This window comes from Psittacula echo (assembly GCF_963264785.1).
Source record: "Psittacula echo genome assembly, chromosome: 12".
Classification (NCBI taxonomy): Eukaryota; Metazoa; Chordata; class Aves; order Psittaciformes; family Psittacidae; genus Psittacula; species Psittacula echo.
This window is the reverse complement of record NC_137747.1, coordinates 12,303,480-12,330,910: the sequence shown is the minus strand read 5'-3', so window position 1 is coordinate 12,330,910 and position 27,431 is coordinate 12,303,480. Positions and strand designations below refer to the sequence as shown.

General features: G+C 50.0%; 1 protein-coding gene across 1 annotated transcript; it reads left to right on the top strand.

Moving 5' to 3' along the window:
- Positions 1-5,036: 5,036 nt before the first annotated feature.
- RALY (RALY heterogeneous nuclear ribonucleoprotein) lies at positions 5,037-24,403 on the top strand (the record flags this gene model as incomplete). The annotated part of the gene is made up of 8 exons (XM_080627632.1): positions 5,037-5,292; positions 9,622-9,694; positions 18,065-18,112; positions 18,353-18,513; positions 19,006-19,119; positions 19,639-19,784; positions 24,019-24,067; positions 24,315-24,403. The coding sequence occupies 7 exons, from the start codon at positions 5,037-5,039 to the stop codon at positions 24,061-24,063; spliced, it is 843 nt and encodes a 280-aa protein (XP_080483758.1). The 3' UTR covers positions 24,064-24,067; positions 24,315-24,403.
- Between the last annotated feature and the right edge of the window lie 3,028 nt (positions 24,404-27,431).

The window sequence follows — 27,431 nt, the reverse complement described above, 5'->3', positions numbered from 1 at the left end:
AAGAGGCGGGCACCCTCCAAAAAGCAGTGAGGTGGTGCAGAACTGGGGTTTTGTCCTATGAAAGAGTATGGTTAAAGAAGACCTGAGTCAAGTTGTGTCATTCAGGCTTCCTCCAGCATTGAGCAGGGGTGCAGCAGCCCTGGTATCGGAGCTGGGAACCCTCAGCTCTCACTGGAGCATAGTGCACCGCAGGCTGCAACATCCATCACGTGTGCTGGCAACACACAGGTTTGCTGCTGCTTTTTTCAGTACTCCAAATGCCAAGCTGTCCCCAAACCTGGCCCTGGTCCCTGCAGGATGTCTTCATTTGTCATCTGGCTCCCAGTGGAAAGCCACTGAGTTGGGAAAACTTGTTACTGGACGGAGGATGAAAAACCACATCTCCTCTTTTGTGAAGAAGCGTGATAAGAGGCGAATAAGAGCCCGGCTGCGTGTTGCCGTCACGCTGAAATAAAGAGCTTTCTGCAAGAGAAGGTGGTGGGGCTCAGTGGGTTTGCTTTGCCTTTTTCTTCTCTGACAGTTCATCACTAAGACAGAGGCCCCTAGGGATTTCAGACACCTGGCTCTCAATTAAACAGCTAATCTGTGAGGCAAGGCGCTTAAAGCAGGGAGGAAGAATAGCTTATTGGGTAAAGCAGCTCTGGCCTTGGGCTGTTACCAGATTGAGCATCAGTGTTTTGAAGGGATTCCTGGATGTTTGTGGCAGCAGGGACTGTGACACTGTTCCCAGCCATGCTGTCCTAGGACGAAGTGCTAGCAGGGGGTATCTGTGCACCTCCAAGTGCTGCAGCATCACTGGGGCCATGTGCAGGCAGGCACGGCCTCTCCTTAATCATGGGAGCTGTGTAGGACCTTGGAGTGGTCCTCACACCTCCAAGAAATGGCACTAGGGATCCTTGACTTTGGGTACAAAGCTCAGTCAATCCCATGTTTTCTTCTCAGCCTGGCAAACAGGTTTCCTTGTGCCGTGTATAGCAGGGTGGTGAATCCATGGAGAGCTGTGGTCCTGGCATCTGTGGTAGGGTTAGGCTGCAGGGGTGATGGTCAGGGGATGGTGGGAGAGCCCTGGGGTGGCACAGCGTACATGCAGATGGATGTGTTTATGGGGTCATCGTGGTGTGGCTTGAAGGAAGGAACTTATGACAATCTCATCCTTAAATCTACGAAACTCTCCTATGTCATTGGGTGCACTTGGGAGTGGGAGGTGTGGTTATGATGTTTCTGAAAGCTTTGATGAGGCTGGTGGCACACACCCTCCAGACCTCTCCTGTCTGGGCCTCAGTTTCTCTTGCAGGAAATCATAGTCATCTGTGCTCGGTGTTCTCTGAGGTCCTAAAGGTGAAGGACCCCTGTATACATTCATCTGTGTCCAAGTGTTATTACTACTTGCCTTCTGTCTTGTTCTCTTTTCCAACCCAAGCCTGTCTTGTTGCAGTTGTGGCTGGGAGATGAAAGGTAAAATAATCGCTGTGAGAATGCATCTGCTGAAGGCTGATAGTTATTAGAATATTGGTCTATGACCAGTTATATGTGTCTCTGCTGTGTATCTTTTCCTAATCAGACATGTCACTCATGTCTGAGTTACTCTGCTCTGACTCAGGCCCCCTGGTTTTTATGTGGCCTGTCAAAGAGACAGTGGCTTGACAAGACACTGTACTTCATAGCACTGCTCTGGTGAGCTGTGTTGTTTCACATGGAAGGGACACTAAGCCAATGTGCCTGATGGCTGTGCTGAATGTAATCTGGGCACAACACAAAGTGCTCTGCTGGAAGGCAGTTAGTCGAGAGTATGAAATATTAATATGCAATGATTAAGGTGTTCTTTCTCAGTTGTTACAGTAAGGGGGAACCAATAAGTGATGTGAAATGAATATTGTGTGTAAGAAGCAGCCCCAAATGAACAGGACGAGGAAGCAAGGGAGGCTGCGTTCTCCAGGGGATGATGCCAGGCTTGCACAGGGCAGCAGAAGAGCACTTTGCACAGGGGTTTTGAACACAGTGACCAGTGGTTTATAAGCTGCAAAGCGAGAGGCGTGCAGGCTCTCTGTTAGGCTGAGGACAGCGCTGGTGGTGCTCAAAATCTCAGCGCAGTGCTGCGCTAGGAGCCCAGAGTCCCTGCTCCTCAGCCTTGGGCAGAGCTCGCTGCTCAAGCCCTGTTCCCTGCGCAGGGACAGTGTCAGTGTGCAGATGGCACTGGGAGAACACCTCATCTGCAGACACTGGGGCCTCGCTGGCTTCCTCCCAAGTCTTTCCCAGCAGCATGGCCATTGCCTTGCCTGACCTTGCGCTTGCCATCTGGTGACCCCATCCCATCACTCATCAGCCACAGGCACATCTCCTGTGCAGACCTGCAGTGTCCTGACATGGCCCCAAAGCCGCTGGGACTTCCACCAGGGAGCCAAGGGCAAGGCTGTACCAAGGGAGGTGGATGCTGAGCTCCCCACTCCATCACTGGTCCCTGCAATGGGTGGTAAAGGTGACTTCTCCCATCGCCAGCTTCTGTAGCCACGGGCTTTATGAGGCTGTAGGGATGCAGCATCCCAGGTGGGGAGGAGAGGAGACAAGCACATGCTTTTCCAGCTGCGGGAAGCAGGGGGAAGGCCACAGGAGCCAGACGAGGAGGGTGCAAGGTGGGGACAGGGAGCAAGGACCTGGGAGAGGTGCAGGTTCCTCTTCAGCCCCCACCTCCGTGGCAGCCAAGGTCATGGAAGGGAGGACTTGGAGAAGTCTTTCCCCAAGTGAAGATCCATCTGGTGCCTTGGTGCCCACCTGAGAAACAGCTCAACTCCATCCAGCTTTTATTTTCAAGCAAACCCATAGAGCAAAGTGTCCATTGACAGCAGCAGAGCTGGCTCACGTTGCACCTGATGAGAGACTGCAGACACTGGATTTGGGGGAAAATCACATGGTTTATGCCCCAAACCCCGCCATTCTACCCAAATCCCCCAGACAGCCTTTTCTGTTCTCATGCACAGAGGCAGCTTAACTTGTATTCCTCCTACACAGGCTTAAGGAGTTCAGTGCCCTGCCATAATTGGTGTTTGCAATGGCAAGCAGCTGGTCAGTGGTTCTGACTGTTGCAATAACACACATCTGGGCTGGTGAGCGTTCGGGAAGGGTTTGGGCGAACAGCAGCCTGGCTTTTCCCTAAGCTGGGACTGGGGGGGGTAGGAGCAGTAAAACTCTTCAGTGATGGGGTGTGAAGACAGAGACAGTGTAGTAGTATATTTGATCACTAGGTTTTGTTTTGAGGAAGAAGGCATTCCCCCTGCCTGCATGTGGCTGGGCCAGACCTGGAAATAGTATGAGTGAGTCTTCTCTGTTGTCTCTTTACTTTCGTGCTGGACTGAAGGTACAGAGCCTGGAGGTACAGAGCCAGTGACAGGAGCCCTAATGCTTGTCTGTATGGGTAGAAGTACCCTTAGGCAAAATGAGACTGTGGACAGGAGCAGCCCCTGCTGAGTATCATAGAATCAGCTAGGTTGAAAGACCTTTAAGATCAAGGCCAACCATTCCCTAGCACTGCCAAGGCCACCACTAACCACTGAGGGCCTCGTCTGTATGGTGTGTGAACACTTCCAGGGATGGTGACTCCAGCACTGCCCTGGGAAGCCTGTATCCCAAGGGGCATCACATGCCAGAGCATCACATGCTGACAGTGTCAGTGCCTCAGGCAGGCTGGGCTGCAAGCAAGGGCTTGGGGACCGGGTCCACAGGAGCTGCACCTTTGCAGAGGGGCAGCTGCCACTATCCCCACCTTGCACCCAGACAAACTTGGTCTTTAAGCCCAGAGAGCCAAAACCCCAAAGGTAGATGGTGCTTTAGCTCTGCCCAGTGCCAGGGCAGATGCTGGGGACTACCAGGGAGGTGATACCATGGGACTGTGGTAGCAGTGCATCCCCTGTGCCAGGCTCAGTGACTGCCTGGAGTTGAGGGGATACTGATGGCATTGCCCCAGGTCCTGGGAGTACCTGCAGGTGCTGCTGGAAGGAGCTGGGGAAGAGCAGCAGCACCTCCATGTGCATCATAAAATACCTTCCATAGCTCTGAGCTGACTTTTCCCAGTCATAACCACATGTTATGTATGGAGCATACAATAGCGATCCTAAAGCATCCCCTCTCTTTCTGGAAGGTGAAAATCAAGCTGATGTCTTTGGACAGCTCCAGTTTTCGCTGCAGAAATGCAAGCAGGCAGCCAGGGTAGCTTTAATTTCACACAATTTCCAGTCCTGTCCCTTGGTCCTCTTAGTCCTCAGAGCTGAAGCCTATTCTCAGAGGCTGCCTAAAAATACCCTAGGCAAGAAACTTGGAGGATTGTGCCTTACAGCTATGGGAAGCGGGTTGGAGCAGCTTCCAGCTGATCTGGCTGATGGCTTCGAGATTTCCAAGCTAACAGTGACACCTCCTGTCAGCTCAAAGCCCAGCATGTAAGTGCACAGGCAGGCAGAAGAGTGCAGATACCAGATAGGAGCACATGGGGCTGCTTCGCCACTTACATCTCTTCACTTGCATCCAGAAAACTCAAATCCTTTGCCAGCTGCAAGTGCGGATCCACAGGGACAAGGCTGTCCCTGTGCATGGTGAGAGCCGGCCTGTGCTGGATGGTGCTCAGCTCAGGAAAGGTTGGAAAGGTGGGCATGAACAAAGGTGCTGACTACAAACTGCTTTCAAAAGAGCAGCCCCTTTGAATTGTAATTAAGTATAGGGAGGTAAAAGCTTTTGTATAATAGTATTAAAGCTTTTATGTAGATGTAAAATGTATTTAAATCTTGTTTTGGCCACTAAAAGCGACCAGCTTACACCCAGAGTGTCAGCCTGACACATAGATTTCCAACACGAGCTGTGACAGTCACCTCCCCAATACACAGGGGTTCTCTGGAGATGGGACCCCCTCAGCTGTGACTTGCTGATGTTGAGGAGCTGGTTCCTTTGCTCCAGGCTTACTGGGAGATCTATCCCTCACCCCTCTGTGTAAGACTCCAGCAATCCCCTTGCACACCTCCCTGACTGTTGGTTTGTTCATTCAGGTGTTCAAGATGTCATTGAAGGTGCAGACGAGCAACATCACAAACAAGAATGACCCCAAGTCCATCAACTCCAGAGTCTTCATCGGCAATCTCAACACAGCCGTGGTCAAGAAGTCAGATGTGGAGACCATTTTCTCCAAGTACGGGCGAGTGGTGGGCTGCTCTGTTCACAAGGGCTATGCCTTTGTACAGTACTCCAACGAGAGGCACGCACGTGCTGCTGTCCTGGGTGAGAACGGACGTGTGCTTGCTGGCCAAACGCTGGGTAAGTCATTTCTTCTGCTATTTTGGGTGTCCAAGGGCAATGTGACTTGGCTGCTCCTCAGGGGATGGTCAAGGGATGTCCAGTCCACAGTAAAACCGAGACATCGATCTGCAGATCAGGGTCAGATCCAATGATGGTGACATTGGTCAAACACAACCCAATGATGACTGAGTGGGTCCATAGTGACAAGGCAGGTCTGGGAAGTCAGCCAATGGGTCAGGATCAACAGGGTCCACGGCAAGGCAAAGACATGCTGTGACAGAGCTGGAGACTAGCACTAGTACAGAACAGCTTGGGTAGGTAGGGGATGAAGGCTCCTGGCTCCCATGTGGATATAGGTCAGAAGCAAGGCTGGTCATGGCCATTCAGACAAAGTATCCTCAGGGCTGTGACACTTGTCCAAAACCTCATGTTATGGGCTGTGATTGTGGAAGCTAAAACACAGTTCTGAATCATCCCATGTCCTTATCTTTGATATGGTGCAGAGAAACAAGGGTGGGAAAAGACATTTCCTGGCTCTCTTTCTGCCGTTTGCCTGTCGAGACAGAAACATAGAATGATTTAGATTGTAAGGAACCATCAAAGATCACCTGGTCCAACCCCCCTGTCACTGGACCAGGTTGCTCAAAGCCCCATCCTTATAGCCAACCTAAACCTATCTTTTTTCCATTTAAAATCATTACTCCTCATCATTACAGGCCCTGGTAAAGGCTCCCTTAAACTTTATTATAAGCCTCCTTTATATACTGAAATACTGCAGTAAGGTCTCCCTGAGACCATAAGTTGCCCAGCATATATGAGTATTTGTAATTAGAGAGGTGATAGTCAAACTCAAACTAGCTCAGACTAACTCTAGCCAGCTGATGTTAGATAACTCACCCCCTCAGAAACATGAAAGTCTCTTGTCTGCACTGCTGTGTGATGAGAAATAACAAACAGAACCACCCCAGCTGCTCCCAGCTGCATCCTTATTCTGCAGATTGCTCTCAAGTGTCATATGCTGGGAAGCTGTTGTCACCAGCTCTGAGCTGAGAATTGGAACTGGAGACAGTATTTGTAATGAAAAATGGTTATTTCCAAGCCTGCTGCAGGCAGTGGTTGTTGGGCACCCAGGAAAGCGATTTGCAGCCCATTCCCACCCTGCTTCTGGCACAGCAGGCTGAAATAAGAAGCCACATGCTAGGTCTGATCTTTAAGACTTACTCAAACATGAAAAACTTGTTTCACTTCTCTCATGGTCCAGAGAGCGGAGCTGCAGACCAAGGCCCAGCACAGTGTGCCAGGGGTACTTCCAGCCCAGGTGTTGCCCACGTCCGCAGAGTCCATAGATAATGACAGAGTGGGCCTTGGGGAGCAAAGGAGTTCGTTGTGATGCTCCAGACAGATAAAAGATACGCAGCTAAGAGCCAGACAACACTTGCGCACTTAGCTGAAGAGAGAGATGAAAGGTTTGCCATGATAGGAACCTCTCACTTGCAGTGCTGCTCCCAGAGTTCTGGCTTGCCAACAAGTCAAAAGGACCATATTATAGCTGGGAGTCCTATACATGTACTGGATGAGGTGCAAATTGAGCTCCCTTTCATCTGCCTTCCATTCATGGGCCAGTCTTGCCACAGAAGAGCTCAGCAGGCTTTCCTTTGCTGTTCACGGCCCACAGAGACACTCCCCTTTCAGGAGGACGCAGCAGAGAAGAGCTGAACAGTGTAGTTAGAAAATGTCTTTGCACAAAACAAGGTAGAAAGTCCCTCCCTAGAAAAAGAGGAGGTGATGACCACATAGGACCATGTGTCCCCAGTGCCAGCAGGACAGCATCCCTGTCTGAATCCAGACCTACTGGGCACAGCAAGCACTTGCTGTAATGACTCAGCTGTATCAGATGTAACAGCATGGCACAGTTGGAGTGGAGCTGCCTTTTCTGCCTCAGCTCTTCACATGGAAGGAGAATTTGCACCATCATTTAAGAAATGGGAAGACCTCATAGTTTTGCATGGGACATGAGTGCTGTGATTTGCAGATGAAATTTCCAGCACATACCAGAATGAAGGACCACGCAGTATCTTTCTAGCTTGCATCTCCCACTTGAGGACAGCTCTCAAGCTAAGTAGTCTAATAGCATTTCATCCATCTTTTTCTCTTTTCTCCTTTGTTACCATACATGCAAACAATCAGTCTTACATTTTAATTGATCAGCAAGATACTGGATGCATCACCAAACGAAGGTGTTTGAAACCATGGCTTAGCCCATCCTGTGCTGGGACATGGACTGCTCTGCCAGGCAGGTCCCGGCAACCTCTGTGCTTTCTCCAGAGGCTCCCAGACACTCCAGTCATTGCAAGAGGCAATTACCATTCCAGTGGAGGAGCTCTGCACTGGAAGCTGGATCCACACCATAACCTCACCCTGCCATGTTGACTACACAAAGCACAACCTCTCCCTTTAGTGCGGGCAAGGATGCCAGGATATGGGCAGAAGGGATAAATACTGCCTTGAGCTGGGCAGGTAGGTTCTGTGTTGCAGAATGGGAATAATGCAAAATCTGTCCAAACTGGTGTGCATGGTGAGCTTTTGTCTCTCCTTGTTCACTATCAAGGGAATCCTGAAGAACCTGACTGCCCATCACCGCTGTAGGGCTGTCTGCATGCACCAATGCAGGCTCCACAGTAGTAATTGGTACCAGAACATGGAGCTAATTGTCATTGTCCACCACTGGGCTTTCATTATGTGTCACTTGAAGGGTGTTAATGAGCATGGGGCTGTCATTAGCAATCCAGTTTGCAAGAAAAGTGACTGGCAGCTGGCAGGATGCACACTGACAGCAAAAAGGGTTCACGACAAGGGAACTGGGGCACAGGAGGGATGTGTTCTGGGATACACCATGGAAGAATTTCACCATGGAAGAGTTTATTCCTCTCTGTAGCGAACAGCATTGCCAGAAGCATTGCCTTGCTCAGCAGACTCAGAAAAGGAACCAAATGCATAATGTTCACACTGGCAGCAGTTATCCATTGGACCTGTCCCATGGCCATGTACGTCCTTGCTAGCGTTCAGGCTCAGTGCTCTTCTGCATTCCCCTTAGCAGCTGAGTATGGGAGGACGGAGGACAAAAGGCAACAAAGAAAATGCACATGCTGATCTGAATCTTCTTCCAGAGGAACATTCAATGTAAGAGCTGAGCAACACCCTAATACCACACTTGTTAGGCAAGCTTATGAATACCCCAGTTTGCAGTCACAGATCCATGAACCCCAAGCCGCAGAGCAACCTGCTCTAGTGGAAGGTGTCCCTGCCCGTGGCAGAGTTTGGAACTGGATGAGCTTTAAGGTCCCTTCCAACCCAGACCAGTCTGGGATTCTGTACAGAACTTCAAATCCACCTGCACCTCAGGAACTGTGACTTGTGCCACCAGCTTAGCACAAGGCTTGGTGCTGTGGGGGACCTTATGTCCAACCCCATGCAAGTGGTGCTTTTGGTTTACATCAGGAAATCCCATCTTGCTTGGCTAAGATCCAGCGCGTCCGGAGGTCTGACACCTATCTAGAAAGAAAGGTCCTGCAGAACAGGAAAAGTTTACAGCTCATTACAGAAGCCAGCAGGCAATTTGCTCACTCCTGGGCCAAGAAATGAAGAGGTGAGGCCTCATGCTCCCCATAGCTCACCTCACTGTGGTTCTGGGGCCACACTCAGCGTTAGATCGCCAGGCTCTCAGCAGCCTCCATGAAATTGGCTGTATCACATTATTCTCACGTCAAAGGCACTGAGACCAAGGAGAGAAATTTCCTCAGCAGATTAGAAGAGCTCATTCTCACCTCCTCTGGTAGAAGATGCTCCTCCGAGATCAGCTGGGGTGGCTGCAGGCGTGTGCCTGCACCCTGTGCAGCTTTTAACACAGCCCAGACCACAGTGATACCCGGCTGGCTCATGCTCAGCATTCAGGTTTGTCTTAGAAGGAGCAGAGGATAAATTGTTAGCAGTTAACAGCATGCAGCAGTTTCATATATTGTCCGTGTCTTACAGCACCGAGTTCTCCTGAAAGCCTGTCCTGAATTTGTGTGCTTGGGTTAGACCATGTGCAGGGCTTTGATTTAAAGTATAAATGGCTTTCTAAAGTAAAAGAGAGGTTTGACAAGTGCAATAATGTATTTGCCTTTTTGTGGGGCTCCATCCAGGCCCCGAACATCCTAAAAGCGGGTGGAAATATGATTGGAGGTGTGGAGGGGTTCGTTTCTGCTGACGGCAGGGCTATGCACAGCGTCCCTTGCTCCATGGTCAGGTATAGCTGCCGGTGAGCATGGATGTGCCATGTCACAGCTGTGTGTCCATTCATTGCAGATATCAACATGGCCGGGGAACCCAAACCCAACAGACCTAAAGGGCTGAAGAGAGCAGCATCCGCACTGTACAGGTAGGTCTCCATCGCGCCACCTCCTGTGGTGAGGTCTCAGGGCTGGTGTTTGTCTTCTGGCTGGGGCTGATTTTCATTCCCCCCCAGGCCACTGCTGCGCGTTCAGATCTTTGCCCTCCATGGGCTTCTGGGCCTTTGCAATGCCCCTCAGTGCTAGGCTGTAGGGAGGGGAGCCACAAGAGGTGTCAACAGCAGAGCCAAGGTTGGCCAACACTTGTGGTGCTGTGGGACTCTGCCTGAGCATGGTGCAGCCTGTCAACTGTGTTGGACCTGGAGGTCACTGGAGGAAGGCAGATAGCACCTGCTTTAACCACATCAGAGGTCATGAAAGAGGTGTAATGAGGAGTGCTCCCCTCCAGCCCCAGCTTCCGCAGCTGGGAGTAGGAGTGGGGCACAGTGGCACATGCTGGGTATTAGGGGAGAACAGGGAGCAGGGATAATCGGGGAAAGATGCTGGAGAAAGGGGCAAGAGAAAACCAGCAGGGAAAGGGAAAGAAGAAAGAAAGTGGGGAGCCGTGGGGGCAGCAAATGGAACTGGACTGAGGAGGTGGCCAGCGAAAGCCCCAAGGGAGGATGTGCGTTGGAGCAGTGACCAAGGGATCAAGGGAATGGGAGGCACAAGTGAGATGTGGACTAGGTCTGTGGGAGATGTGGCATGTTACAGATGTCAGAGTGAGCTTTCAGTGCCGCTGTTGCCAGCTCTAGAGACTTGATACCAAGATTTTTCATAAGAAGTGAAGATTCTCCTTTAAGCCCAGAGTCTGGAGTCATGGGAATACGGGAGAAAGTTGTGAAGTTCTTGCTCCTGTGGTTGCAGAAGGGAAAACTTGCAAAGGTATTTGGAAAGCACCCTGCAGAACCAAATAATAAGATCCCAAAATGTGTTTTATTTATGAATTCTCATTATTTTTTAGCCAGTCTCAGTGGAGGCTGGGGCACTGAGTCAGGATTTAGAAGGCGCGCCATTGCGAAGAAAAGACTAAAATTGGTCTTAGTGTTGCTGGCGGATGTAATAAGAAAGGAAATCGTGGGAGAACAGGAGGGTTTTCTACTAAAAGAAAAAGAATGTGAGAGGGATAAACAGAAATGAAAAACCCCTATGATTCAGACTCAGCCTGGCCACAGAACGGCAAACCTCAGTGGTGGCAATGCTCTTCTGGCATAGATACCCGCCAGAGCTACAGCCACCTCCCACCACCACCCACATCTGTGAGACCTTCCACAGAGCTCTCAGCTGAGCTCTTCCTTTGCAGCTTTCACCAGGCAAAGTTTTCCTCCCACCCTGGGCCAGCTTGGACCCTCGCCAGAGCTTGGCCCTCTGGATTCACAGAGGAGGCCGCTTGACTCTGCATTACCCATGCTGATCCATGGAAACAGAGATGACACAAATCTTTCTATTTAGCTGCACATATACCGCTTACTTCGTGCTGTTAGGCATAACGCAAATCAATTCATTCCGTACATCTTGCAGCAAAGAGCATTTCGTTCACTATTCATCCGTGCCTTGATTGCTAATCCATTTCTGCTGGAATGACCAATATTTCAGACTTCCAGGCTGCCGTGTAGATGAAAAAATGCAAACATCTCTCATTTGCTGCCTCCCACAAAGACAAATATGCTAAAATACAGGCCAGAGGACTACGCTATTCTGAGTTTAAGCAGTATTTCATCCCAGATTGGCTGTCAGATTGAAACTTTGCCATCTGGACCAACAGAACTTATAATATCTTCCGGGCAGCAGGGAATCCAGGTTTGCAGTGAGCCATGGTGATAGCATCCCTAATCATCATAAATTTTCCTAAATGTTAGACTTAAGAATCACAGCACTATAATTTACAGAGATGCTGTGTTAAAGCACATAAGATTCTTTTCTTCAGAGGCTGGGTTTTACTTTGCCTCACTCCAAGTCTGTACGAGAGAGTCAAGGGGAAGGGCAATCGCATTTTGGTCATAGAGGAAGCAACAATCTGGACAGTCTTATTTGATCCACCAGCCCAAGGGTGTATCTAGGTGTTTAATAGAAGTCCTTAGGGATGTAGCCTCCCATTACCTCCAACAGCTAAAACATACACTCAGGTTCATGCCATCATATATTTTCATAGGTCTCTCCACACGAGACACCTTCAGTTAATAGCAAACCTTGCTGTCATCACTGCTGTCCCTTGCTCCCTCTGCATCTCCAGGGCCACCCTCCCTCTGCCTCTGGCATTTGCCAGAGCATCCCTTTGCACGTGGGAAGTCCCCTGGGTGCTCCTGCCTGGTACCACAGCCACCGCTGCTGAGCACAGACATACCTGGAGATAGTGCGGATGAGTTAGTGAGGATGGCTGGAAAATGAACTTGTATTTTGACCATGCCCCCCAGGTATTCACATACTGTGTCTCAAAGCCTCTTACCTTCAGGCAACTTCTTTTTTTCCTGCATAGCAAATGTCTGGACAGGATTTCCTGGGGCACTTCGTGCTGCATTCAGGTCACTGCCAATGATCTTCCTGTGCTTCGAGCTGGCTGCTTGTTGCTGTGAGCTGGGAAGGGAAGGTGGCCCCAGGGCAGTGGGGGCTGCCAGCACTGCAGGTGACCTTTGGAAGTACAAATCTCTGCCCTTCCCCATAATGCTGGTACTAATGTTGCTCTGTAGCCAAAAGGACAATGAGGACAACCTAAGCAAGAACTGTGAGAGCAACTGAGTGTCTGACAGCTTGGTGTCCTGAGGAACTGTCTCTGGAATGGTGACAGACACAAACCACTGCTGACTTACTTTCACAGCCTACAGATGCAAGTGGATGATCTCCTCCTTCCAGCTCAGGTGGCGTTCATGTCCCTTGTTATTCCCATTACGATCCCTGCAGAAAGCTGGTGTCAGCCCATCTCCAAACAGATCCATGTCTCAGCAGTGGTGCTGGGAGCAGTGACACCTCGGCAAGCCCCAATGCCAAATCCACACAGATAGGGCTGAGAAACAGCCACAGGGCTGAGGAGGAGGTGGGCAATGATACCCAAACCCCGCAGACCCAACCGTGGCAGTAAGGATGTGCATGCTGTCCCAGCCCCACTGCAGCCCTGACATCTTGGAAATGCCAGACTCCCTTCCCACATCTCTCTCCCAGTTTCCCACAATCTTGGCTATCACAGTATGCTAGAGATTGGAAGGGACCTCAATAGATCATCTAGTCCAATCCCCCTGCCAGAGCAGGAACACCTAGATAAGGTTACACAGGAATGTGTCCAGGCGGGTTTTGAATGTCTCCAGAGAAGGAGACTCCACAACCTCCCTGGGCAGCCTGTTCCAGTGTTCTGTCACCCTCACTGAGAAGAAGTTTCTTCTCAAGTTTAAGTGGAACCTCTTGTGTTCCAGTTTGTACCCATTACCCCTTGTCCTATCATTGTTTGCCACTGAGAAGAGCCTGGCTCCATCCTCGTGACACTCCCCCTTTATATATTTATATACACTAATAAGGTCACCCCTCAGTCTCCTCCAAACTATAGAGACCCAGCTCCCTCAGCCTTTCCTCATAAGGGAGATGCTCCACTCCCTTAATCATCTTTGTCGCCCTGCGCTGGACTCTCTCCAGCAGGTCCCTGTCCTTCTTGAACTGAGGGGCCCAGAACTGGACACAATATTCCAGATGCGGTCTCACCAGGGCAGAGTAGAGGGGAAGGAGGACCTCTCTCGACCTACTGACCACCCCCCTTCTAATGCACCCCAGGATGCCATTGGCCTTCTTGGCCACAAGGGCACAGTGCTGGCTCATGGTCATCCTGCCATCCACTAGGACCCCCAGGTCCCTCTCCCCTGCACTGCTCTCTAACAGGTCGTTCCCCAACCTATACTGGAACCTGGGGTTGTTCCTGCCCAGATGCAGGACTCCACACTATTTGCAGGAAGGAATCTCACATCGGATACACAAGAACAGAAAATTGATCACTGTTTGATCAATGCCATAGTTTCTAAGTAGCTTTCCAACAGGTATTATTTCTACTGCTGCAATAATGAAGGTTGTGCAACTGTTAGTAGAAGGATGTTGAGCTGAGCACAACGTGTTACTTGTGATTATCAGCTCAAATGTAAGTTTGCTCTTCAGGTAAATGCTCAGAAATGGCACCACAAATGTCATGTAAAGGCAGCACATGCACACAATTGCCTTTCAGTTATGAAAGTTTGGATTTTGAACCTTTGTGAGTCATTAATCAATGTTATACAACTACTAAAAAAAAACAAAGCAGAAGAAATGCATCAGGAGGTGGAAGCATCATGTTACTTGCCGCAGCCTTACAGCCTTCTGCTGCCTCTCACTCTGATTGTCCCTGCTTGATTTTTAAAGGGTGCAGTGTCACCCACTGATTGAAAACCAGCAAAAATGATTCCTGTGCACCAAGGAAGACCTGCCAGGTCACTGACACGTGATCCATCATTCTCAGGAAGGTTTATCCTGTGCGCAGTGAAATTATCAGGCACACGATGTCCAGATAAATCACCCACATTAGGGCATTCACTTTCACTCGGGTGTTTTCCTGCATACATATTGGAAGACCTGACTTTGCTCAATGCCTGACTTCCAAGGATACTGGTAAAAGCATCCTTCCACTGCCTCCCTTGTATCATCAAGCCTTGGCCTGACCGGCATGTTACAGCAGGGTCATACCGTCACAGGCTCCCAAAAATCCCTTGTTTCAACCTGCTGCCTTCCTTGAGGGCTGTCTCATGGTTAGCATGGTTAGCAGTGCTTCCAGAGGCTGAGATCAGAGGATTTGCAGTCCCAGGTCACACTAATGTAAGGGTGGATTCATCTCACGTGAGTTCAGCCCTCTGTGCTGTCAAGGCTTTTACATGGTCTGGTCGTCTACACTCCCCTTATGCTTGCTGGATGAAAACATTCTTCACCTGACAGTGTTTTAGATGTTTGCCTTTAGGTGTGATGTACGATGACCTGCAACTGCCTCTTTCTCCCCTGGCATGAATTTATCTCTTTACATTCCCAGTGTCTGAAGCCAAATGAGATGAATCCCACTGGTTTGGGGAAGTCTTTCCAGGATAATTATGCCCCTAATTCCTTTTGAAATGGATGCAAGCGTCTTCTGAGGATTGGGGGCTAAGGCAGGAGTCCCACATGCACCCTTATGCTTTTCATCCACAAATATTAGTAGATGCTCTTGGACCCACCGCCCTGCAGATGAGGCATGTTGTAAGCCAACTCCACTGGGAAGCTGCGAAACTGCGCCAGTAGCAACTTCCATCAAGAAAACACAAGGCTGCCCAGCTTTGCTCATACATCCCTCTGCAAACAGCGTAATATTTACAGTGTTTAGTAACGACTTCATATCCCAAACTTCTGTTTTGACTAGTCTTGAAAAAGGCTGAGGACTTCACACGGGGTTTTAGGCTTCTCTATCCTTCTCTAGCCCACACCAGGTTGGATCTACAGTACCTGAGGCCAGGCTTCATCCTGTTGGTGCTGGAGTCAAGCCCAGCAGTGAGGCTGAGGTGCCCAAATGGCACAGGGCAGGGTCAGTGCTGGAGATGGAGGGTGCCCACCCCATTCAGGTCTTCATTCCTTGTTTCTAAATGCAAGGCTTTGCCTGGGACAGTGCTGACAGCAGCAGGGCAATGGCCATGCGATGGGGTTGGACTGCAGCTCCTCTCCATCCCTGGCTCCCCAAGGAGCCAGCCGTGTGCTGAGCCCGCAGTGCCCACAGCTCTACCAGAGGGGCTCTCACCAGGGAGCTGGCTCAGAAGAAAAGCAGCTCAGACCAGGAGTGTGAATAGGGTGAGAAAAAAGGAGTCCGGGCATGTCAGGATTCTGCCAAATGCCCCAAAGCTTCATGCTGTTTATGAGCAAACAGTCTAAAGCTGCCTCATGGTCTCCAAGCCACGGCAAACTTCCCAGCAAGAGCAACAGCCCGCGGAGAGAATTCTTGCCATGGATAAGGACATTGTTTCGTCCCACTTGGAGTCTGTCTGGGAGCTGCAGACTGATGCCACTGTTTCCTCTTGAATGTGGCTACAGAGAACATTGGCTCCAGGGCACTGCTGGAAGTACCCAGAAGCGGTTCCCCAGAGCCTGTCAGGTATTACAAAATAGCAGCGATTTCATTTAAGTTGCATCTAATGGCAAAAAAACAAATGAAGAGGGGAAGTCTGACAGTGCAGAAACACCCTAATTCCGTTGAAATTACTTCCTATTTTGGTTGTGTTCTGTGTTCACGGTGATCAAAATAGATTGGCAGGTTGAGGAGAGCTGTGTTTTTGGAGAATTTCTGTATTTCCATGTTTCAGCCCAGGTTAGAACAAAAATCAAGCTAGCAGTTATTAAGATCTCCATGAAAATACCTTCGTTCCATACTGCCCATCTCCTCTGCCGCACAAACAGGCTGGTGATATTCCAGCAAGAGCTGGAATTCTCTTTCCCTTTCGATTTAGAAAAGCACACAAGGGAAAAACTGCAGATCGTGCAGTGATTGGGACAGAAGGCTGCCAGGATATTAATTTCTCTCCTGTGAGCTCAGCAGAAACATTGTCTGTGAGTCAGATCAGAAGGGGAGGATTCCAGGGCTGAAATGATGTTGAAACTCAGATCTATGCTGCGACTGTCAGCAAAATGGCTCGTACCCATCATGGAACTGAAATTGGAAGGCTTATGGTGATAATGCCTCCATAGTCACATCCTACCACCACCACTCTTAAAGTCACCGTGGCAGTGCATGGTGGTGGCAGCAAACCCCACAAGAGGCAGTAGGTGCAAGTGCTGATTTGTTACCCTGGACCCCTTGCACTGTCTTCAGCCCCAGAGGACACCTGGTTGGCGTCTCCAACCATCCAAAGTGTGCTTCAGGTACCCACGAGGCATAGGCTGACCCTCCACGTGCTGCCATGGGCTGCTGGGGAACCCAAGGAGCACCCAAGGACCATAGGAAAAATACATGGAAGAAACCAGCATTACTGAAACAACGTCGGATGGGAAGCCCAGTGCCAGCAGAGCCAGGACAGGCGCCCTGGGTCAAGCCTGGAATTTCTGGTCCAAACCATGCTTCCCACCGGCCATCCTGAGCAGCCTCACAGTCTTTCCGTCACTTCTTGCCGAAGATGCAGGACACCAGGTTTACTCTCAGCTACATACTTGAGTGCTCATCCTTCCCTCTCCCCATGCCCCGGTTTGTTCTGGCTCAGAGTCCTTCCTTCTCCCTATCAATCTTTCTTTCTTCCTATTAGATTTTCTTCTTTTATTTTTAATACGCCACTTCAAGTGGTTTCATGATGCTGGACAGACTCTTTGCTTTCAAGGCCTGCAATAACCATTCTCTTTGTTCGGAGAGGAGGGAGCATCAGCATAACGTCTTATCTCACCAGCATTAATTCAGCCAGAAGCACACAAGGGAACCAGATGCTGTGTTCAGCTGGGGGTGGCTGGTACGTTCAGCAGTGCTGCTCTTTGCACTGCTGAGTGTGACAGGCCATCAGGCAGCACCAGAGCAGGTCTTGTCTCTGAAGAGCTGGGATTACCCACTCTAACCACCTGGTTTGTGTTGCCTCATGAAGAACCAGCTGCCACAAGAGAGAAAGCTATTGCTGGGTCTCCAAGGCGTGGGGAATGCATTGCTCCAACTTTGGGGTAAAATGCAGTTAAAGCTTAAGAAAAGAGGATGTAGGCAATGTCTTGCTGGGTTTAAACATCTTCACTAGCAGAGATGTTAAATTAATAAATACTCTCTTCTTCCTGACATCTCCCTCAACAATTCTATATTGCATGAAAAACAAACCATATGAGGATGACAGCAGAGCAGTGTCTGCCTGACACGGTCCTGCTGTACTAAAGGCAGGATGAAGGGATGTCAGCAATGCCATGAGAACATTTCAGATGACACTGTACAGACACAACCCCTTAGCTGGGCTTTCAATACCTCTGTGTGGCTGGCCGGGGATGGAGGGCTGGTCCCTGCTTCCCAGGCCTGCAGCTTGTGGGCATTTCTCCCCACCAAGTTCGTAGGTTTTAATCCACTCCACATGTGTTGCTCTGCCTTGAGATAACCAGGTTAACACTTTGCTGCCAACATCACCCTGTCCAGTGTGTTCAGCTGCCCCGAATCACAGAGTGGTTTGTGTTGGAAGGGACCTTAAAGCTCATCCAGCTCCAACCCCTGCCACAGGCAGGGACACCTTCCACTAGAGCAGCTTGCTCAAGACCCGTATCTTTGTCCTGGGCTGAGCCCACCTCCAGCCAGCTGGAAGGACTGGTACTCCCCTATGAAGGGGGAATAAATAAAGGACCCGGGAGGCTCAGCAGGCAGTGAGGGGAATAATAATGATAAATTGCCAACAGTAATTAACCTGTGCCAGCAGTAATTAACCTGTGCTATCCTGCCTCTGTCTCTGCAGTGGTTACGACTTTGACTATGACTATTACAGGGACGACTTCTACGACAGGTGAGCAGGGGAGGCGTCAGCCAAAGGGGTTTCCTATGGGGCAGGATCTTCCCTGCAGCTAGGTGGGGTGGAGGGTGGTCCAGCCCAGGGCAGTGGGGTCCTATGGCCAGGCTGTGCCCTAGCTCACCACCAGCACCACTTGGGCTCCGGTTGTGCCACCCAGTCACCGGCACAGGGCGCTGCTGGAGGTGCTGCAGGGTTCTTCAACCTCCTCCCCCCCATGCTCCCATCCCACTCCAGGCTCTTCGAGTACCGGGGCCGAGTCTCCCCGGTGCCCAGGGTGGTCCCTGTGAAGCGGCCGCGGGTCACCATCCCGCTTGTGCGGCGCGTGAAGGCCACGCTCCCCGTCAAGCTCTTCGCCAGGTCGGCTGCCATCGCCAACAGCTCGGCCAAGCTGAAGTGTGAGTATGTGCGTGTGGAGATTGTGAGCATACGGACCTCCCATCCCCAGGCATCCACGCACAGGGCCAGGTGCTCCCAAGGAAAACCTTGGAAACCCCCAAAACATCTAGAAGCAACAGCCCAAGTGAGGACTTGAACACACAGGCTTTTTGGGGTGCAAAGGACCAACTATCCCTGCCAGTGCCCTAACAGGGAGCAGGGCAGCAAGGGGTGGCGATGGAGGAGAGCACATTGCTGCTCCATGCCTCTGTTAGCTGTGTGCCCGGCACACCCCTCACCATGGCTCCTTCCAGCATAGGCAAGCTCAGATACACACAGGCATCACCACACACGGACTCCAGGGATGCGGGGAGCGTATTTCAAGCATAGGGTTTCTAGTTGAGTTTTTAACCTGCTCAGTGAGGTGTCTTGGGGCTGGCAGAGGGGTGAGGTAGGCACTTTGGGTGCTTTGCAGAGTTCTAAATGCCTTTTTTTCCCTTCATTTCTCCAAGTGAAGTGCAGCGAGCTGCAAACAATCAAAACTGAGCTGACCCAGATCAAATCCAACATTGATGCTCTCCTGGGCCGACTGGAGCAGATCGCTGAAGAACAGAAGGTGTCCACAGGTCAGTTGGGTGCATGTGGGTGCCTGAGGGCCAGTTTAAGAACAGCCAAAGAGTGCAAGGAATCACCCTGCAGAGCTGGCCACCATCGTGGCTTAGAGCATCCTCAAGGCTCTGACGGTGAAGTGTGGAACCCCACGTACCAGGGTACGATCACAGACCAAAAGTACAGGCTAGAATTTCCCAAATTACGGAATTGGGTTTTAAAACGGTGAGATATTTTTTTTCTTTTGTCATATAATTTGTATTTTTTCAGTTTGCTTTTTTGTTCTGTTCTGTTCTATTCTGTTCTATCTGCTTCCCACACCCACATCGGAGGGATGCAGAACAATGACTTGCTCTGACCTCTCCAGGGTTACTTTTGGGCAGCTTCCTCAAAATCAGCAAGACTTCCCAATGCAGAAAAACCAGAAATAAAATAGATGCATTACTCCCCTCCCAACTGAACCTGGGTTCCCACTGGGTTAGTGTCATCAGGCTTCCCCAGCCCTGAGCCGGGTGGCTTGGCTCTTGCTCTCACAGAGGTACGGAAGAAGGTGGAGAGCAGCAAAAGCGAAGTCTCGCAGGAAGACACAGCGTCAGAGGCAGAGGCCAACACGGAGGAGCCGCTGAATGGGGACGAGGGCGAGGAAGAAGGTCTAGCACGGGATGAGTGTGAAGATGAACTGGTGAGTTGGGATAACACACTCCTCCCCAGATAGAGGAGTTAAGTAATAGACACAGTTTCACTGGCGCTTACTAAATCCCCAGAAAAATAGTTTTTCATTCAAGAGAAATTGTTGTGTTTAAATCCCGTGATTGTTGACAGCTTGTTCTTTCAAACCATTCTGCTGCTTGGAAAAGCAAGGACCTAGCAGATGCATGTGGAGATGCTGAAGAAACATGGTTGGCTCTTGAAATTCAGACCACATTTATCCTTGATTTCACTATTATTAATCGATGATTAAAACAAGTTGTTCTGATCCCAAGTAATTTTCAGATGGATTGGAACATACAGCAGACAGGCGGTGTTACACTAACTGCACTTTCCTAACAATGTGCATTTGCAATGCTCTGTTGACTGGACGGACACCAAATGGCATAAACCTAGTTGTGAGGTCTGAGCAAGCCACAGCTGCTGTGCATGGAGCTGTACATCACAGGGAGGGCAGCACTCAAGCGTGGCTGGCCTGGTGTCATGCACACATCAATTCCATTGGCATTAGTTCTGCCCTGAATAAGGACATTCCCAGTGAACCCTTTAAGACTCCTCTGAGAATAGATCAGCTCCAGACCCAGGCAAAGAGCATCACGGTGCTGGGGTGGAAGGGCAGCGCAGCCTCATGCCTATTCTGCAGGACTGCAGCCCTGGGAAGCTGAGCTGGTTGGCACAGCTCTCCTGCTGAGGTCTGGGGATGTCCAGGCAGCCTCTGAGCCTGTGCTGAGTGTCCCCTGCAACAGCTCTGTGCATTCCCCTTCCCTTCCTTCTGCTTCCTCGCTTGTGGCAGCAGAAGTGAGGATGAAGCTCAGCATCGCTGAGGTGACCACCCCACATTGACATACACAGCCTTCCTCCTGTGGCCTAAAAGCTTCTCTAACTCAAAACACTTCCCAGCTTTTTTTTTCTGCTCTGCCTCACCTTAGTCATGATGGGCTCTGAACGTGGTGTTTCAGCTCTTCTGGTGCCTCACAGCTGAAGTCCATGACCTCTAAATTTGAAAAGAGCTAATTAAGGGGAGACATCGTGACAGATGCTATAAAGAGGAAAGGCAAAAGCTGGCCTCCATCTCTGTTTCACTTAGGAAAAGGAAGGCCAGGTTTGAATTACATCAAGGGGAACAAATGGTAGCAATCAGGGGAAACTTGCGGATATTAATCATGATAACACACAGCCTGTCAACAAAAAAATGTGGATTTTTTTATCAGTGGGATAAGGAAACAGAGTGGACAGACATCTGCTGGCAATGATTTAAGAAGAGTGGTCTTCATTAAGAATAGATGAACAAGATGACTATTTCAGCTCCCTTTCAACTATTTTCTGTAACTCTCTGGTCCTAAAGTGGTGTTGAGATCAGAAACATTTTACTGCCAACATCAGACAGGCTCACATGTGCTCAGCATGCTTAATGTGTGCAGTTCGTCTGCAGGGATGTTCCCTTAAACATTGCAAGGTGGCTCACAAAAGCCATCCTTTATATTCTGCTCCTGACCTTACAACACTGAACAGATCTAAAGTCTTCCCAGTTCCAGGGGAGCGACTCTTTTATCCCACATCTCTTTGGCTTACACACAGCTGTTCATGGACATGGTGCTCACACCACTCCATAAAAACATTATCTACCCTTGCATCATAGGAGAAGAGACAGGTCAGACAGATCTGACCTAGTAGTCAGTTTATTGAGATGTAATCAGTAAATTTAGGTATGTAAAATACTTAATAAGTACAGTTGGACTGGCAGTCAATACTCTACTATTTACCACACTTACAGTATGGAATACAAAGATTATTGTGTAAACTTATTATATGTGTCTTAAATGTTGCATGCATGCAAAAAATGTCATTTACCAACCCATCGATGCCAGGTGTCAGGTAAGGGATCTGTCATACCTGAGGGGTAAACTTTAGAGGTGTCCTGCCAAAGTGGAGATCCCTGCCCAATGCTGAGGAGGGGGAGCTCAACAGGCCCTCGTGGCTGCAGATACTTATAGTGTGAAGTGGTTGATTCCTAGTCCTATGTTGTACTGTCTTCATGTAGTTCTGGCCATTTATCAGCCCAGCCTCCAGCCAGGCCATTTTGGGGGGCTTGGGGCTGGGTTCTCACACAATAGGATTAATTTTCTTCTGCCTGGACCCAAGTCCAGCACAAGCAAGAAGGGGACAGTTTGTGCAAGGCAGGAACCAGACCTGCCAACACTTGGGCTGCACCCAGCACAGAATTCCCTGCCTTGAACCTCTTCCCCATGGTGACAGCTGGGGAATATCCAATTGGACTTGGTCTAAGGTCCCACCCATACCCCGTAGGCAACTGGAGGATGTCTCTCGGGGACCAGCAGGCCTGAGCATCCCTGCTTGTAGGGGAGTTCACCTCAGCTCATGTGAAAATGCTATGGCTAAGCAGGGTGCTGTTTCACTGTGCTGCTAGCCCCAGCTGGGTGAGGGGAAGCGTTTCAGACCTGGTCTCCTTTGCTTCCAGAGCAGTGTCCCAGGGGCTTTTGCTACACAGATCCCTGAACTACCCAAAATCTGCTCTCTTTAGTTCAGGGGTTTGATTCTGTTCTTTATCTTGGTCACTTCTTTCACAATACTCAACTTCACAGCCTCATGGTCACTCCATCTTCACACCTTCGACCAGTTCCTCCTTGGCCATGAGCGGCAGTCCAGAAGAACATCTCCCCTGTAGAGCTGCTCAGTCGCTGTGTCTAGAAGTTATTCCCGACACCTTCCAGAAATCTGGGTCGCTGCACCCAGCCCTGCTGCCTCCCATACCTTGCCAGGGTGGTTGATGTCCCTCAGGAGTCCAGGGGCCTGTGATCAGGAGGCTTCCTCCAGCCTTCCTGAGGAGACTTCGTATCCTATGGTCTGTAGCAGATACCTGCCATGATGCCTGGCCCCTCATCCTCACCCACTTTTCCAAGGCAAATCCCTATGATGTGGGCTATTCCTTTTCCCGGAGCACATGCACATGCCACCTCACCTGGCTTTCCAGAAGAGCCTGTTGCAGGGCGCTGCCTGCTCTGTCATTACACAGAAGGAGCCTTTATTCTGTTGCCAGCAGTCAGAAGCCTCCAGACTTCCTTCTCTTGGGAGGCTCCATCCACAGCTCCTTTAAGCCTGGTATCCAGCTTTTCCTTCTGCATGCATTGCAGTCCTGAAGCTTTTTCTGCAGGGTCTCAGAAAAGACCCTCTTGGTCTCCCTGTCTGTAAAAATCGATTTATCTCCCTCAGTGCCCTGTAAACCAGGCTGCTGCTACCAGGGTTGAGGCTGGGCTCCCTTGCCTTCCCTTTCAGATTACCTGTCATCCCCTGCAGGCATCCGGATTCATTTCCATCTCTAAAATACTCATCACAAAATTTGGCTTGTTCAGCAGATAAAATCCTACTGCTGAGCACCTGATTCTTTTAATGATGATGCATTGCAGGATGGCTCCAGGAGGGGGACTTCACATGCTGTGCTTTCAAAGCCACTGTTGCATGGGGGGTGGTTCAGCACATCAGCACGGTTATTGTGGCCTTTGAAGTGATAAAGATTATGAATGTTGTCATTCTAGATGATGATTTCTGCTGCAGACTGGGACCAGCTTCTGTGTTCAGCAGCAGTCATTACACTGTGCATGATTTGCCATTGCAAACTGGCTACCCCTTAGCATCATTGGTCAGTTCCAGTGATGTGGGAATGCCTGTTCCCTGGTGTGTCCTAGGTCCCAGATTAACTTCTCACAGAGCTACAACAAGGTGTGAGCTGTGCAAGCACACGCAGTAACCTTTATGAAAGTGCTGAGCATGGACTTAACCTGTCTTCATTAGGCATCCAGTCTAACCATGGCAGTGTATGACACAGGCTCAGGACTTCTCCTGAGACGTGCCCGCTGGAGATGCAGACTCTGGTGTAGCCCAGATCAGACACCTGGCTTTACACAAGGGAAGCTGGGCTTAATTTCATCCCAGTCCCTTTGAGGCTCAGGAGAAGCCAGACTGCAGACTGCAAGAGGGAATCACACATCCCAGGGCTGTCTGCCAGAAGCCACAGCCACAGCACCCAGTGTCCAGCACATCAGGTGTGTTCTGTAGCTCTGAGCAGCGGCTCACTGCTCTGCCACACCATGGTACCAGCTGGTCACCACGTGTGTGGTGGTATCAGTGTCTCAGGCAGGGCAAGAGGGACATGTGGTGATTTACTGTTTCTGGTTCCCTTTTCCCTTCAGGAGAACAGCCATTACACAGATGTGGAGGATGCCAGACTACAGTAACCAGGTACAGCTCACACACTCACACACTGCTTTTTAGAGGCTGATTCTGAGCAAAAGCTTTCGTTCCATGCATGTTGGGGTGGTTGCTGCTTCAGAAGATGTTCTTTCTCACTGATCCTTGGTGTCTTCCTAGCACTGAGCCTGGCTGCTCAGCTGGGTCACAGATCGGCCCCCCACTCCATTTCCTAATCACAAATCTTTGAGGTGCAAGGAAAATGATGTACCTTCGTCCTGCCCTTCTCTCCTTGCAGCCCATTCAGAACAGCAGTGAGCAACAGTGTGAGGAAAGCACGAGGCTAAACCCTGTCCTGGCACGCTGAGCAAGACAAGCTGAATTGAAGTGCTGCTGTCATCTCTACCTGGTATTCAAAAGGAGAAACATGGCCTGACATCTTCCATCCATCTGTAAAGCAAAGACGAAGAAAACCCATCATCCCAGTGAATCCCCACTACCCTGTGCAATGGATTCAGAGCTCTGCAAATAGCAGAGGCAGGATCCAAACCCTGCACAATCCAGAACCATCACTGACCAGATAATGGGAGAGCAGTTGTGTCACCAAATGAGTCAGAGATGTTATGCTAATGAGTCAGCTTTTTGTAGGAGAGGAGGCAGAACTAAGCCTAATCCAATAAAGACATTTTTTCCCATGCTGGGTGAGAGCAAGAGCGTTTGCTAACTGGGGGAGAAGTGCTGTCTCAGTTTGGACAATTTGAGTTCTCACTCTAAAGATCATGCTGAGGAAGAGGGTGTAGGGTGAGCTGTCCTCCCAGAGTGGTCACGTCCGGTCGTGTCTCTTTTACCCCATAAACTGCTGTGAGTACAGGGTCACTTCCAGGAGTTGGTGCTGGTGCATGTGCTATGTCTGTGCATCTGCTTTAAGAGAGGGGAAGGGGAAAGGAAGCTGCCTGCAGGAAACAAGTGATGGCAAGCAGGAGGCACAAAGCATACATAGCTTCAGTGATCCAGAGAATGGTTTGTCTCCTCATTCTCCGTTGGGAAACCACGATGTAAAGGCTGGCAAGTTGCTGCAGAGTGAGGGGGTTAAAGTGCTATGTGGATGAGACCCTTTTCTTGAACCAGCTGCAAGGGGTGTAATCCAAGCACTTTTCCAGTGCCAGAGACATCAGCCCCTTCCCCAGGATGCCCCAACCTCTCTGTGTCTTCACACTGACCTGGCACCCTGGGAGAGCATGCGACAGCTCCTGCTCCTGACTGCAAAAGCATCCAGTCTCCATCACCAGTCTCCATCACTGGTCTGATGATCTGCACAGCGTGACAACTGGCCTGAGCATAACGCGACTGGTAACGGTGAATACCCCGAGCATGATGCATGTGAGCGTGCAAGCACCTCCCCTGCCTACCCAGATTCAAGCTGGTTTTGATCCATGCCATGTCCTGCAAGTAGAGGGCTGCAGCAGTCAGCATGCAGCTTGTCATGGGAACCCCCTTACACCAGGTCTCTCAGCCTTTCTCTTCTTGTTCGTTCCTCCTTGTCCAGTTTTTCTGAGTTCCAGGGTAGATGGGACTGAAGCTCACACAGCACTTTACTCAATCACTCAGATGTGTCCTGCCCATCTCCCCTCTTCCCCTCCATAACACATACATACAGGTCAGTGCTTTGAATCCAGACCAGTGTCCACACCTCCTCCGTGGTCAAACTCTCCCACAAAACATGTGCCCCCCCAGGTCTCATAGCGTGCTCCAGTGCTCAGAGCCAAACCTCTTCTACAGCATCCCTCTTCAAAGGGTGAAGGGGAAAACAGGTCCTGGGGGCAAAGCTTCCCTCCCCTGAGGGCCATTGTGGAGCAAGCATGGCTCTTGAAGCACAATGCTTTATTTGCATTTCTTAGTTTCCAAGAATTCATGAGGGATTTAAGGGATAGCCGTGCTTTCCCCTACCTTTTTCCGGTTCCTGTACAATTTACCCACTGTGTTGTACTGAGCCGTTGTAGAGCTGTTTTCTAGGCTTCGAGAGATGAGCTGCAGTTTTTGCTATGAACTGACTGTGATGCTGATGTTTGGGAGAAAGGTGACCTTGTACATACAATCCTGTATAATAAAAGAAAGAAATCTAATTTGCTTCTCTCTGTGTCATGCGTACACACATGCATACGTACACACATCAACATATACATATACATACACACATACATACATACACACGTACACACACACGTACACAAATAGATACACACACACATATACACACACGTACACACATACATACACACATAAACGTACATACACACACATACACACACACACACATACACCTACTTTTTTCCTCTATTTCAGAGAAGTCTTTTCCTTTTCCAAGCTTCCACTCTGCCCACAGGATTTACTTTCCCTTACACAAGGTATATCCCACTGGGCTGAGCCAAACATCTGCATTCACAGGGGCTCTGGGACCCTTCCTCTGAAAGCCTGGGAAATCATTTGATGCAGGAGAGCAGGGTACAAATCCAGGCCTTTAATCTCTGGACTTTGCACGGGCTCAGCTCATAAGAGACTGGAAAAAATAAGGTTGCTGTTCCAGTTTGCACAAGGCAACGATGCTAATAAATGCTCCTTAAACACAGTGTGTTCTGGCTGTCTCCCCTTTCCCTTCCTCAGCAGAGCAAAGCTCACACAGTGTTGCCAGCTGCACGTGTGCACTGTAGTGAACATCCAAACCCTGGCACATTTGGCAACTGAATTGTGTTGGGAGGGCACCAGGGACCACATAGGGAGAAGCCAGATGATAACCATTTAATTTTCCAGTCTTAGAAGGATGTCTGCTGAGCCTGGCCTGAGCCATGGGGGCAGCACTGGAGGTCAAAGCTGCCTATTGCATCGATTTAAGTTCATGGTGAGGCTGGGGATGCTTGAACATCCATCCATGCATCCATGCATGCATCCATCCATCCTTCCATCCTGCCATCAGTTCAAGATGAGGAAAGAGCAGCATCAGACTAATGGCTGGTTGTCTTAGTGGCTGGGAAGGAGGAAAGGTGTGGGGAGAGGGGGGTGGAATAAAAGCAGATCAAAACGTTTGGCTGTCAAGAAGATCAAATCAGCTCAACCTTAGGTCCATTGAGCCAGGTACTTGCACTCTGAGAGCAACCTCAGTGCCTCGGTGGAGGGCACAGCACTTCCCTGCTCATCTCCACCCCATCACCTTCCCCACCAGCCTGGCACTGGGCTCGCAACAGGTGACTGCAGCATCATGAAGCTCATCAGCTTTAGGCCATTAGAGCATGGTAGAGGCATCCTAGCGAACATTGGTTTCATTTTGTGGATTATTTGGGGAGTGAGGGATTTGGGAACTCTTAGGGCAATTATTGGCAGTTATGCATGGCAATTAATAGTTATAGCATACATAACTGCT